The 15,573-nt window shown below is 36.6% G+C and overlaps 1 protein-coding gene across 3 annotated transcripts in view; it reads left to right on the top strand.

Annotated features, from left to right (window-relative positions):
* The window catches only part of LPIN2 (lipin 2), a 106,337-nt gene that overhangs the window by 49,778 nt on the left and 40,986 nt on the right, over window positions 1-15,573 (top strand). For all 3 annotated transcript variants that reach the window (XM_036749833.1, XM_036749841.1, XM_036749826.1), the window contains exon 4: window positions 6,370-6,671. In XM_036749833.1, the coding sequence (XP_036605728.1) occupies window positions 6,370-6,671 (302 nt within the window). The remainder of the gene's footprint in view (window positions 1-6,369; window positions 6,672-15,573) is intronic.

A 15,573-nucleotide genomic window follows, 5' to 3' on the forward strand; every position in this document is an offset into this window, starting at 1 on the left:
TCATATCACATCACCAACTTACATTTATTTGTCCTACATGGAATTCTTTCAACGGTGATGAAGGCAAAAACCAAAAAATGACAGTTGAAGTTACAGTTGTCATAATGACTAATCATTTTTTAGAGTTTTTAAAATACTACAAATAGCTCTCATTACAGGAAAAGGGTTTCATAGTGCACCATACATAAACAAACAACAATTCCATTCAAACTGAAAAAGGCAACTCCAGAAATACAGACCTACTGATTTAGTATTCCCTAATACTGAGCTAAAAATACACTTTGCCTCTGAAATTGTGGGCCTATTAAAAGTCAGTTGCATTTCTTTAACACATAATATTGATTAAAAAATGCAACTTTACTATTCAAAAGAACATGATCTCCCATGTTAAAATACTCAAATTAATAATGTTTTCCACATTAAACATTTTCAAAGGTATGTTACTCTATATCCTTGAAGTAGGGGGCTGTATTGTTTCACTGGCTTGGGGAATGGAGAAGAGTATGATGTGTAAACCTTTTAAGCTAGGCTTTCTTTGCCTTAAAAGTGGAAATATTTTTTGAGAATACAACTTCTTCTCTAATTTCATTGAGCTTCCTCCATAATTGATTTAGAAATTCTGTGTGAGCTTGTTTTCAAGTTTGAGTATGAGAGTGAGACAGATTAAACCTCCATATGTAGCAATCTCACTCTACCTTTTTTTAAGATAGATTTTTGAACAGTACTGACCTAACTGTTCAGCCAGAAAAACAACTGACATTTAAATAGCTCTTTAAGGTTTGCCAAGCACTTGACATTACTGTCTCGCTTGAGTCATATATCCTTAACCTCAACGCATTTTAAAAAACTTTCTCTGGCCTCCTTTTTTTAGGTGCAGTGTCTTTGTGAATAGAGATAGCTAGACATAATGAACAGAAACTTTTTTTTTTGTCAACTAGGCTCCTGGACGTTTTTATTGTTTGTTCCTGAAAGTTAAAAAGATACAGGGCAGTTGATTTACTCTACATGACTTTCTGTCACATTAAAGCTAGAACTAACATAATTTATATTTTTAAAAATTACTAAAAATGACTTTGACTTAATAAATACATTGCTCCCTAAATTTCACAGTTAAATAAAACTGACATTTAATTGATATCTAAGTATGAGTAACATACTTTTGTGAAGATATATCTGTCACCAGAAAAAAAATAATCAGGGGGACTGTAATTTCATGAATATAGGGAATTCCTATTGAGGAAAATCCTTCACCCAGTAAAGATGGACACCTATTCTGCAACTTAGAGTCTTAGAAAAGTTGCTTTACTGCATTACCAAGGAAATACAAGCTGTTTGAATAATGATAGTTTCCCTACCTCCCACCCCCAATAGTATCATAATTGTTTTAATGCAAAAATTTTTAAGCCTCAGAGCACTTTACCCATTATCAGGAAGACCTAAGTTCAAATCCTGCCTCAGCCACTTAGTAGCTTGTGATCTTGGCCAAATCAATTAATCTCTCTGTCTCAGTTTCTTCATCTATGAAATGGAGGTAGTAATAGCAACTTGCCTCCCAAGGTTGTTGTGTGGATCAAATGAAATAGTGCTTGTAAAGTACTTTGTAAACCTTCAAGCATTTTGTAAATGCTAGTTATTATGAGTATTAATAACAATAATTAATTAATAATTAATAAAAATTAATAACAATAATTGAGTAACAGAAGAGGCAGAAAATGGTTTTTGGTTTTGGTTTTTTTTTTACTTTGAAGGGGCCTTGCTATATAGTTCACCATTACTTGAAAGATTTCCTCTTTCTTCTGTGTATTTCCTGTTTCCCTCCTAGGCTTCCTGGCTTATCTTTCTTAACATAAAAGCCTACTTTATTTAAAGTTAAGACCTAAGAAGCCAAACTACTACTCCTTCTTTATTAAAGTAACATTAATTAGCAGTTCTTGATTATAGCCATGGCCGTACTGGACTTTTGATATTCAGATCTGGGAATCAGGGGATCCACAGAACTTCAATAATTGTAAGCCACAATAGCTACAGTCACTCAGTGACCAGATCTGGATTATTAAGAAGGTTATTTTGGTAGCTGTGAAAAGGAGAGAGAGGAATCAGGAAGACTAGTTAGGAAGGTATTATAACAAATAATGCGGGCGGTGGGGTTGGAAAGGAAAGAAGGAATAAAGGAGATATTTTAGGAGCAGAAATGACAGGACTTTGGATCATAAATCTAAAAAGCTGGAAGGTACCTCAGAAGCCACTTATCTTACTGCCTCATTTTACATATGAAGAAACACAGACCCAGGATGTTTTTGTTTCCCTATTTATATTTTACTTATTATTTTGTTATTTATATTGTGATGAAGCAACTAGGTGGCCCAGTAGACAGAGCACTGAGCCTGGAGTTAGGAAAACAGTTCAAATCCAGCTCCAGACACCCAATAGTTCCAAGACTTTGGACAAATCCCTTAACCCATTTGTCCCAGTTTCCTAACCTGTCAAATGGGGATAATAATAGCACCAACCTTCCAGGGTTGTTGTGGGGAACAAATAAGATATTTAAAAAGTACTTAGTATGGTACCTGGTATACAATAGGTGCTATATAAATGCTAGCTATTATTAACCATTACTGTTATTACAGAATGGGGCCTTCTAAACAGTAATGCAAGTTCTACTTTCCTTAGTGTTTTTCCTTTTCTCCTTTTGCTTTCATTTAGGGTTGTTACAGATGTTGATATGAGGAAGCATATTTGGTACATTTCCTGTAGCAAAATTAAAAAAGCAGCATCTTTGAGTTTCCAATAAGCGCATGGAATTCTAGTCTTCTTCAAGTAGTACCTCATCTGAGTTACTTCCCTTCCCCACATTCCACAGATTGGGTCCCCCAAGGGACAAGTATCCCACTTTCAAAGTAGTTTGTGGGTCTGCACTCATAAAACCATAGCTCACAAGCCCCCCACTGGTGTGTTACCTTTAATAGTCTTTATGGGGACACAGATAGCTTAAAGTAAATTCATTAACTGAAATGTCATCCCCCTCTACCATAAAACTGGTGCGTGCTGTTCTACAATTAGCACATGGCATCAGTGGGGGAGAGAGGACAGATACATAGAAAGCCCATATAGCCCAGAAAACTCACACCTTTGGCACTACAGGGATCCAGTGGCCCTTCTCTTCTAAATGATAGCCTCATGTTTCTCCTCCTTTCCATAGTATCACTGCCATGTAAGACCCAGGATGTTTTGAGTCATTAGCCCAAGCTTAAGAGACAATAAGTGTCCAAGGCAGAATTTGAACCCAGATCCTTTGACTCCTGAGCCTAGTGCTCTAAATTGATTGTGGAAGATGAGTGGTGAGAGAAGAGTCACAGACAACTCTGAGATTATGACTTTGGATGACCGAGCTGGTCTCATCTTCATCATCTGAAATAAAGAAGTTGAAATAAGGAAAGATTAATGGAGAATATGACTTTTGTTTTGGACATGCTTAGTTTTAAGAGTCAGCAAAACATTAAAGGTGGAGAAGTCTAGTCAGCAGCTAGAAGTGTAGGATTGAAATTGAGGGGAGAGATTGGCAGAAGAGATAATGATCTGGAAGTCATTTCTATACAGAAGATAAAGTCATGGAAGCAGATGAAATTGCCAAAGCAGAGAGTAGAGAAAGGAAAAGAGATTAATGCAGACCTTTAATTGTAGAGGATTGCTTTCTCCTTGATGGACACAAGGTTAAAGTCTGGCACAAGCCCTTTACCTTTTCTTTTACTTTCATTCTTCTCCTGTGATGGAGCTGTCATTGGATAATGTCTTGAGAAACTTAGTGGTTTTTGTTCCCCCTTTTCTCATGCCCTGCTATTCTTGTAAAAAAACAGATTTATGGGAAATAGTAAGAAGAATTAGAGGTTACGTAGTTATGAACTGGGAACTGCAACTTTAAAAATTCAGCTTCCCCATTGCTTAAAGGATAAAATATAGCTTCCCTGTTGCTCATAGGATAAAACACAACATGCTTTGCCTGTATTTATGGCCCTCTATAATCTAATAGGAGGGAACTACCTTTCCAGTTTATTTTATAATACTTTCATTCATAAACTCAAAGTTCCAGTCAAGCTAGACTATTACGTATTCCTGAACTCAACACTCCATCTCCTCATCACAGACTTGCATTAGTTATCCTAAATGCTTAGAATGCATTCTCACCTTATCTCCACCTCAAGGAATCCTTGTCATCTTTCATGATCCAACTCAGCCCCTATTCCACAAAACCTTTCCTCATCCCTCCAGTTCTTAGTGTGGTCCCTCTCCTTAACTATCCTTGTGTACGTATTTATTTATATGAGCATTATATTTATACCCTTGCACCCATCCTTCTTGTAGAATGTAAGTTCTTTGAGGACAGTTGGTTAGATAGTTTACTGAAGATAAATAATAGAGTGATGGTAAGATCCCTTAATTGTTCTCTATTTTATTAGTTCCAGTTATTTGAGCCAAGTTATATTATACACAAGGAATTGGCATATGCCATATACCATGATGCTAAGCCACTGTGGGTGATATTTGAAAGCTTGTGGAGAACAGGAGATTTAAAGAAAAAGTACAGAAAGCTAGATAGGCTCCCTAACACAACAGAGAATAGAATCAGTACCTATCAAGATGTCAACAAACATGTATAGTGGCCCAAATCACATCTAACAAGATAAAATTGCTAGGAATAACTCTTTCTCTTGGGTTCCAAGAAACAGCCTCGTAAGCACAAGATGGAGGAGGTGTGGCTAGATAGTGCCCTATCTGGAAAAAAAAAGTTCTGGGGGTTTTAGTGCTCAGAATGAGTCAGTAGTATGACATGGTAGCCAAAAAAAAGCTATTTCAGCCTTTGACTTCATTAAGAAATATATAATGTCCAGAACTAGGAAGGTGATAGTTGCCTTTTATTCAGTTCTAGTCAGACCACATCTTGAGTATTGTGTACTGATAATCTAGAGAGTGCCCAAAGGAGAGCAACCAAGATGGCGACCGAAGGAACGGGGGCTTTTATTTAGTTTGTAGAAGGGAAGATGTGGGATAGGGGCATGGTAGGTGTCTTCAGATATTTGAAGGGATATTTTGCTTTTTCCAGAGATCAGAACTTGGAACAATAGGTATAAATTGCAAAGAGGAAAATTTAGGATTAACATAAGGAAAAAAATTTCTTTTTGTGGATCAGTTAGTTGCTAATTTTTTTAACGAAAAGTGTAACAGGCTACCTCTGGAGAACGTCAGTTACCTTCCCTGGAGGTCTTTAAACAAAGGTTGAACGGTCACTTGTTGGGTATATTGTAGAGAGAGCTCTTGTCCATATACAGTTTGGACTTGGTGGCCAATGATGGCCCTTTCAGTTATAAAGTTCTTTGGGTCCGTTCTTGTCATTGTATCCCTAGTACCTTGCACATAGTAGGCACTTAATTAATGTTTGCTGAATTGAATTGTATTGAATGAGAAAGTTCCTATTATATCTTTATAAGTCCCTACCATTTTCTCATGTGATTCAGAAGTATGTATCAGTGGTGTTACTGATGTCCAATGTTTCAGAGATCCATTAACTGATTCCTTTATTAAATTGAATATCAGGACATAATCATTTTTCTGATGTTAATTTCCAGTCAATTTCTTCTCCATTAACCAGTTTTAAAGGACTCTCCTTATTTTCCTTTTGCCCTTACAAGTTTCTAGTTTTCTTCCCAGGAGAACAGTTTTTTTTAATGTCCTCATTTTAGAACATATTAATTTCATTTGTTAAGAGGAATCTCTGTCCTTCCTGCTCCTCTCCACACTTAATTAATTGGGCAAAGTCATTGTTAAACTGTTTCTTCAGCTAGATCCCCTTGTTCGCTTGAACAGTTTTTCTTGGCTATACTTGATTTTTCCACCAGCCCTTTGTTTGATGTGAATCTCTTTGTTTGCCCCCTCCTTCACTTCAGTCTCATTGTTCTTTATCTCAGTAAGTTCTGTATATGGTCCTTTGTAAAACCACAGTTTTACTTTCATAGCAATTTTAATTGCCTCTGTTTTAAAGGTGGTGTCTATCATACCTTTCCTATTTTTCCTTCAAGCATGTAGTGTCAGTTTCTCTAGATGGGTGCTATGAAAGCAAGCTACTCTTGTACTGACATGACTCAGCACTGAGCTGTTCAGCAACTAGTTGGACAGATGTGTTCAAAGTGTAGTTTTCAGGAATTTACTTAAGTATTTAGCTCCTGGCTTCCAAATTAGGCAGGCTGGTGGAAAAACTTTGTAAGATTCTTTGGCTTCTACGTGCGATAGATTTTTTTTTCTTCTGTTGTTAACTGTACATAAAAAGTCAACAGTGTTTCATTTTATCTCTTAGTTGTCTTCCTTGTTCTTTTTAAGGAAAAGCTTCCTGCCTACTTGGCTACCTCACCAATACCTACAGAAGATCAGTTCTTTAAAGATATTGAGACTCATTTGATTCAGTCAGGTGGAAATGAAAGGATGTGTCAGAGTGTAGAAATCTCACACATGATGGAGACAGAGACCGTTTTCAACCCAGGTTCTGTGAAGAAGAAAAAACGGCGGAAAAAGAAGTACAAACAAGAAAACAAGAAGGAAGATCAGACCCCATCTCCTGGAACGGAGGACGCCTTTGATATAGACATGAGCTCTGATGATGAAAAAGGAGCCCAGCCTATGAGGTAAACAAATGCCTTGATCAGTAAAATGCTTTTTCTCTGAAGCATCCAAATATGACAGCATGACACCAAACTAAAATGAGATTTTCTTTTATATATAGGTAATGTTGGGTTTGGTAAAAATAAGAATTTTCCTTTCTAAATACCTTCAAAATCTATTATAAAACCTCATTTGCTCTAGTAGTAAAAAGTGTGAGTTGCCATAGACCAATATCCCCTTTCCACAGTTTCAAAAAGCCAGATCAGCATGGAAAGGAATTTTTAACTATTTTATTTTCTTATAAATAGCTAGCTTCATAGAGGTCCTATACCACTCACCCCCAAAACAAAAAATTAGCAAATAGACTTAACATGTTCAAAACTGAACTCTTTGTCTTCCCTTCCCCCAAACCCTCTTTCTAACCTCCTTGTTACTGTCAGAGATACTGCCATCTTCCCAATCACCCAGGTTTGCAACCTGTGTATCATCCTCAAGACCTTAATCTCTCTTGCCCCTCACACCCCCATATCTGATAAGTTATCAAGTCCTATCATTTCTACCTTCATAACATTTCTTCAATATACTCCTTCTTTCCTCTGACATTGCCACCATCTTAGTACAGCTCCTATAACCTCATGCCTAGAGTATTTCAGTAGCCCACTGACTGGTCTCCTGGCTGGTCTCTCCCCATTTTTGTGCTTTCCCTGGTTTATTGTCTTCAATTTATCCTGTACATATCGTGTTTGTACATAGTTGTTTGCATGTTGTCTCCCTCATTACACCAAACTCCTTGTAAGCAGGGATTATCTTTTGCCTTTTTTTGTATCCCCTTAGCTGAGTGTGTGGCACATAGTAGTTGTTCAACAAATATTTGTTGACTGATGCCCCAATTCATCCTCCACTCACCTGCCAAATTGATCTTCCTGAAGTGTGGGTCTGTTCATATTGCCTCACACCTCTCAATAAACTCTAGTGGCTCCTGTTACCTCCAGGATCAAATATGAAATCCTCTGTTTTGCTTTAAAGCCCTTTAAAACCTGGCCCCTTCTCTACCTTTTCAGTCTTTTTATACCTTACTCTCCACCATGTACTCTAGGATCCAGTGATACTGATCCCGTTGCTATTCCTCTCATATTTTTCAATTCCATGTATTTTCACAGGCAGTCCTTCCTCTTCTACCTCCTGGCTTCCTTTTAAGTCTCAGCTAAAGTCCCACCTGCCGTAAAAAATCCTTTCCTATTCCTCCTTAGGGGCAGCTACATGGTGCAGTAGATAAAACATTGGGCTTGAAATCAGAAAAGCTAATCTTCATGAATTCAAACCCAGCCTCAGACACTTATGAGCTGGGTGATCCTGGGCGAATCACTTAACCCTGTTTGCCTCAGTTCCTTATCTGTAAAATGAGCTGGAAAAGGAAAGGGCAAACCATTCCAGAATCTCTGCCAAGCAACCCCAAAATGGGGTCATGAAGAGTCATACAACTCAACAAAATTAATTCTTAATTAATTTTAATCCTTAATCTTAGTTTCTTCCCTATATTAATTATCTTCCACTTATCCCATATATATTATGTTTGTAAATAGTTGTTTGCATGTTGTCTCTCATTAGACTTTTGAACTCCTTGAAAGCAAAGACTGTTTTGTTTTGCCTTTATGTCCCTAGCACTTAGCACAGTGCCTGGCACATAGAGGAGACGCTTAATAGATATTAGCTGACTTGGCTTAGATATAATGCAACATCACCCACCCTTAGTAGTTCAAACTCACTTCTTTAATCTGTTTGACATTTTGAACATTTCGCTGGATTAGGTAGGAATCCGTATTGTTTTCAGTCAAGGAATAGGAATTACAGACGATTTGCTATGCAAGTTAGAGGTAGATCTAAAAAATATTCTCCAGAATTTCTAACATGCAAGATGATTCTGTTTTTTAGTCTGTACTACCTGATACTAGAAATAAGGATGAGTATGAAATAATGATCAAATACAAAAAATTGTTTTTTCATAATTTAAAATGGCATATCAATTTAAAGTTTTAAATTACTTTACACACTTATTAGATGCAGCCCAAAACTTTCTGATATAGGATCATAATGTATTATTATTCTCATCTATACATGAGGAAATTGAGTCTCAGCAAGGTTAAATGATTTGCTCATGATGACACTAGTGCCAGAGGTGGGATTAAAAACCTACGCTGTTTAGCTTCAAGTCCTTTGATGTTCCATTGTGTCATATCACATCTCGTAAAAATTAGAAACTGATGGAATTGCAAACTTTGTTAAAAATTGAATCCCAATTTAGCATTATGGAATTATAACAGATATAGTAATAATCATACCCTGTGACCTAAGAATTCCATAGTTAAAAGTAAACCTCAAAAGTTAAAAAAAAAAATTTAAAAAGAACTGTTTTTTTTCAATAACCCTCACAGCAGAATTTTTTAATTTCAAGAAAACTGGAAACAACCTAAATGCCCAGCAAGAGAGGAATACTTAACTGAATCATATGTCACATTAATGGAATACTAAATATTGAAATGCATTTAAGAGTAAAAAGTAAGAGGAACATGAAGCAATGTAGAAATGCCTTTTTGAAATAATATAAAGCTTTTAAAAAGCAGAACCAGGACAAAGAACCAGGATTTACCTTCTGGCCCCTATTATGACCTTTGGGAAGTGATATGTCTATCACTTCTAAATGTTAAATGCAAGAAGTTTAAAATTTGAGATTCAAGTTGGTTTTTATCTCTCTTCAGATCTTTTCCACCTCCTCTCATTCTAGCAGAATTTCACACATGCTCTCTCTGTCTCTCTCACCTCATACCAATTCCGAGAGAAAATAGACTTCCTCAGTTCAAACTAAAGAGTTAAAGATTAAAAGATACAGAGGAAAAGTACTGACTTTGTTCACTGTTTACTCACAGTATCAGTGTAAACTGAACAATTAACAAAGCCAGAATAGGTCAACAAATTCTGAGTCATTCCTCTGTCAGTTACCATAAAAAAATTAGCTGCAAAGAGATTAATGACAAACTTAAACTTCATTCTTTTGGAATCTGTACTCAGAGGAATTCTGAGTGAATGGAAGACTACAATCTTACGGACTGCTAGCCATATAAAGAATAGTAATGGCCTCCCTTTCCTTTCTCTCCCTTCTTATTTCTAGTGTCTGCTACAGGTAGTTCCCTGCCTTCTGAAGTATGGAGTCTTTATTATCTTTGGGGGGGGGCTTGGGAGTGGGGAGGCATCTCTCTTCGGAGAATGAGGTACTCTCTTGAAAGGTTGAGAGTGGACCCACGCTAATGGCACACTTGGTGTTGCAGTTGAATAGATGGACGAGTAATAGATAATAATTCAGAAGGCATTTCCTTCCATGGCACATCCAAACCTCATTTGGAATAACATTTCTATTCATTCCCTTGGGTAAGCCTGTTCAAATTAGTCAGACTGCCCTAGTTCTTACCAGTGTTTTTCTTACCTGGCATTCTGTCAAGAATAAAATTGAAAGGTCTCCTCCATCCCCCAAAATAGACAAGTTTTTGTTGACATTTTGCATTTAACACTTCCTGCTTGTGCATCAGTCTGTAAGTCAAATGTAGACACAGTTTAGTAATAAGAGATCTAAGATCAGAATTCAGAGCCTGCAGCTTAACCTTGGGATGCTGATGAGAATTATTGAAACTGCTATAATTTCAGCTTAGTCTACAAGAACTATTCTGCTCAAACCGTCCTCATTAGGAATAAGCGTCAGGGCTATGAATAAGGGGGTTGGATTCAATGGCTTCTAAGCTCCCTTCTAGTTCTAAATCCTGAGAATGAGTAAAAATGAAAAAAAAAAATCCCACTCCTATTGTTAGTCTAAACTGAATTATCAGTCGGTCAGTCAATCAACAAATATCTATTGAGTGCTGCCTTTGTGCTTAGTACCATGGAGGTTTTTTAGCAGCCTCCAGAGGCCCTGGCCCTTATTGATTTGGCTGGCTAGCTATTACATGTAGTTGACTGCTTATCTCTGTAAAGCAGAGCTAGCTGATGACGTAACAAATAGGCCCTGCCAAAAATATCCTTTTAGATGTGTAAATTCAGTGCCTGTAATATTTCCCTAGTGGTTGTCCTTTCTTGTTACACTGCTGGTGGATTCTAAAGAACTACAAATTGAAAGTTTCTTCCTTTTTCTTTGAGAGAAAATAGTTTCTTTCAGGACGGAGTAGTGTCAGCAAATAACTTTGCAGTTAACAGAAGGCAAATTGTTTTTTAAATTAAAAAAAAAAGTTCTAACCATAGCATAAATAGCATAAACCTGTATAAGAGAATGGGCTCTCTGGATGGACTCAGAATCTGGGGAGCTCGGTTCTTATCCCATTTCCAATCACTTACTAACCTCAAATTTACTTAGTAGGCGTCAAGCTTCTCATGTAGAAAATATGAGTGATAAGCTGATTGGTGATTCTCAGACTTTTTAGTTTTGTACCCCATAATGATCATAAAAATTATTGAGGATCCCCCCAAGAGCTTTCATTTGTGGGTGACTTCTCTTGATATTTGCCACATTAGACAACAAAATATCTTATTATGAAAATAGACTCCTCATAGACTCCCCTGAAAGGCCTTGGGGATGCCCAGAGGTCTCTGAACGCACTTTGAGGGCTAAATGAACATTAGGGTTCCATGCAGTTCCTAAATTATGTGAATTTGCAACATAGATATTTTAGATTTAAAATTATATAATTATTTATGCTACTAAAAATAATGAAAATTGTCATTCTCTCCCCCCCCCCCAAAAAAAATCAGAAAAGAAAAAAGTTCAAGAAGTCACATTTAATTTCCAATAAAAATGTGAGTTAGCAGTGTTAAGGAAAGAATGTTAATTTATACATTGCAGTAATATAGTATGGGTTTACAAGTATGTGTAAGTGTGAGTTATGTTGCCTGTTTTGTGTTTTAATTTGTTACAAGCTCACTTTATGTGGTCTTTAGTATACCATAGGTTTCAGGGCCCAAATTGTGTATCTCTGTTTATAATTCCTGTGCCATTTTCCTTTGATTTTTTGTATTTTTGAGTGGTTTGTTTGACAAAGTAGCACTTGGAATGATTTTGGGTGAAAGGAATTTGTCTTAGAGTTGGGAATAAAACAGTTTTATAGTAAAGACTTATACAAAAATAAAGCCCTTTGTCATATCCCATTCTGCCACTTCTTCTTGTATTTAAAGTCAGTACTTCCATTTCCTTCAGAGCACTCCTTCCCCATTTCTGTTTTGCCTTAAAAAAGATAGCTCCCTCTTTTTTATATACTTTTTTTGTTTTCTTAATATTTTTTGTTTATTTCACTAAATATTTCCCATTTACTTTTTAAAAATTTTAATGTTCGGGGGCAGCTAGGTGGCGCAGTGAGTAGAGCACTGGCCCTGGAGTCAGGAGGAAATGAGTTCAAATCTGGCCTCAGACACTTGACACATGTACTAGCTGTGTGACCTTGGGCCAGTCACTTAACCCCAATTGCCCTGCCCCCCCCAAAAAAGCAAAAAAAAACTTTAACATTCACTTAAAAATTTTTGAGTCCCAAATTCTCTCCTTCCTTCCTACCTCCCCACCACCCCTTGAAAATGCAAGCAATATATGGGAATATATAGCAGTTATATATGGGAAGTTCTGTAAAACATGTTTCCATATTAGCCACATTGCGAAAGAAGATACACACCCCAAAAATAAAGTTAAAAAAGTATCGTTCCATCTTCATTCAGAGTTCATCAGTTTTCCCTCTGGAGGTAGACAGCATTTTTCATCATGGGTCCTTTGGAATTGTCTTGGATTACTGTCTTAATCAGAGTAGCTAAGTCTTTCACAGTTGATCTTTGTTACAATATTACTGTTACTGTGTTGCAGTGTTCTCTTGATTCTGCTCACTTCACTTGCATCCCTTCATATGTCTTCCCAGGTTTTTTTCTCAACCCATCCTGCTCCACCATTTCTTATATGCCACAACTTGTTCAGGCCATTCTCAATTGATGTACATCCCCTCAATTTTCAATTCTTTGCTGCAACAAAAAGAGCTGCTATAAATATTTTTTTTACAAATAGGTCCTATTCCTTTTTAAAAAAAATATCTTTGGGATACAGACAGTAGTGTATATGCAGAGTTTTATAGCCCTTTGGGCAAAGTTCCAAATTGTTCCCCAGAATGGAGATGAGTTCACAACTCCACCAACAGTGCATTAATGTCCCAGTTTTTTCACATAACATTCACTTCTTAAAGAGATCAGACAGAACAAGTAAAAGGACCTTAAACCCTAGCCTGTATATCTAGATGGCTGTGTTAACAGCTGACAGGTTTGGTGTATGAGGGGTTGAGACTTTTCATTATATTGAAGTCTGGGTATCATATGGGTTTGGAATTTTGAACATTTCAATTATTCAAGTTCTCCTTAACTACTTTTGCTGCAGAGAACTATGTGATCTTTATTCTCATGGTTTCCAAAACTAAGTTTTCATTTCTCATTTTATTTCAATAAATAACATTCTAGTATGCTACTTATGTTTTAATTTGGAGACTCATTTATTGAACAAAAATTGAGGTTAATTTAAGCTTCTTGAAGATGAAGAGAGAAAAGTTGGATGAAATGAGTTGCTGCCCCTTTTTTCTTGAAACATTAGAGCTTCAAACTTGCTTTGTTTGAATCACATCTAAAATTGTTATATTCTTTTTAGATGATAGTCATGTTGGTGCCCGCAACCAGTGTTAGAATAAGTCTCTGCTTCTTCCTAAAATGGCTGGTGAAAGTGATTAAACATGCAAAATTACTGTTTTTGTATAACATTTTTGCTCCCAACATAGTATGGGTTTTTGGCCTGAATAATACATGAAAGCCTTGATTGCCTTCCACCAGACATGTTAGTTTATAGAGCAATAAAAATTATTTCCCATGAACATGGTTTTTTAATGCCTTCCCTGACTATAGATTGCAAAGTAACACAAAAGTCCATCATTAATAAAAAGTATTTTAAATATCTAGCAATGACATTAATAGAACATCAGAACAAGAAGCATAAAAAGAAGCCCCAATGTAACACTCCCACCCCAAATTTTGCCCCTTCCTCCCCCCAAAAAAGAAGAAAGATCAATGTATTCAATAAACGAACTGAGCTATTATTTCTAGCATAAGGGCTCCTAACCTTTTTTTGTGATATGATCCCTTTTGGAAGTTTGGTGAAGCTTATGAACCCCTTTTCAGAATTATATTTGTCCTCCTACATTTGTAATTGGAGAGAATGTTAAATTTCAGGTTAGAGGTTCATGAAAATAAAATTTTTTTCTTATCCCAGTTCATGTACCACCCACCCCCCACCATCACCCCACCAATCAAAACAACCGATCTGTTTGGCATTTAAAGCCCTTCACAATCTGGCTTCAACCTACCTTTCCAGATTTATTACACATACTTCCTTTGATATACTCCTCATTTCAAGAAAGCTGGCCGCCTTATTGTCCTTCACAAGCAACATTTCATCTTTGATCTCCAGGCTTTTTCACTGGCTGACCGCCATGCCTGACTGCAATGCACTCCCTCCCCACCTCTCCCTCTTTTAATCCCTCATTTCCCTCAAACCTCAGCTCAGAGAACACCTTCTACTACATGAGGACTTTCCTGAACCCCTTTCCCAGCTACTATTGTGTTCCTCCTAAAAATATTTGCCTTGTATTTTGTATAAATTTATATGTGTGTGCATTATCTCTCCATTTACCATGTAAGCTTTGTATCCGTGGTACCTGGCACATAGTAGATGCTTAATAAATGCTTGTTGGTTGGTTGATTGACCGAGTACAGAGAGAGACTGACAGAGACAAAGATGGAAATAGAAATCTGTTCCCCAGAGGATGAATGTTTCTCATCTTCTTTACTGTAGGTCCCTTTTAACCATTCCTAATCTTCTGCCCTATAATGACCACAGTCACTGTGGGATGACTTTTATCTTAAAAGTTTGTAGCCTGAATTCCCCTTGTCATTTTTCACTTCTGACATGAAACAGATAAGCAAATATTGATTATCTAATCATCTGACTATTATTTCAGCCAGTTGTGCTGTGTTGCATGAGAGATGTTCGTGAAAAATGTCCAGATTCCAAATGTGAATATAGGGACCGTTAAGTAAATGGAACAAGATTTCCTCTGCGTCCTCTTTAAGGCTTCAAGCAAACACATTGCTCATATGCATGATAATTTTTCTTAAAATTGTCATTGTAAATACATGGCAACTTCTGGGATCAAAGCCTTGCTAGATAACTTATATGTTGCTCTTAGAGCTAAAGTTTGCAGCCTACTTATGTCCTATAATTGCCAGGCACAGATAATGTAAATTTCTTCTTTTAACTTAGTACTGATTTTTTGAATAGGGGAATAAAGGTGATCACTATATAAAATGATTCTAGATTTGGAGTCATCTCATTTTGTAAAGACTACAAGTTTTCTGTAAAATAGTTTTTATAGGTACTATGTTAACAATGGAGTAATAAGACTAAAAAAAACCCTCTCACTTTAGTCATATCCAGGATCTCAAGTTACTATAAATAATTTCCCTTCTCTTAGCCATCATGGGGGAATTCTTTATGATGCTCAATCTATTTATTGAAATTCTTAAATCCAGGTATCAGAGAGAATGCTTTGCTATTCCTCTTGGCTTCACTTTAATATAAAGTAATGAAGTATATTCTGTGAAATGTAAATATTCATTTTCATCTGCTCCTTAAGCATTGCAGACTTATCTATATCTCCAGGAATGGACAGTGAATTAGGGATAGGGATTGGACTTGTAATCTCCCAGGTCAGCACCTTTTCTGCAACTTGTAGACTTAGTTGCCTCAAATTCTGAGGGCTAAATGACTTAGTCATGGTCACACAGCTGGTATGTGTGAGTAGTGAGATTTGAACA

The sequence above is a fragment of the Trichosurus vulpecula genome, chromosome 1 (assembly GCF_011100635.1).
Source record: "Trichosurus vulpecula isolate mTriVul1 chromosome 1, mTriVul1.pri, whole genome shotgun sequence".
In the NCBI taxonomy this organism is placed as follows: Eukaryota; Metazoa; Chordata; class Mammalia; order Diprotodontia; family Phalangeridae; genus Trichosurus; species Trichosurus vulpecula.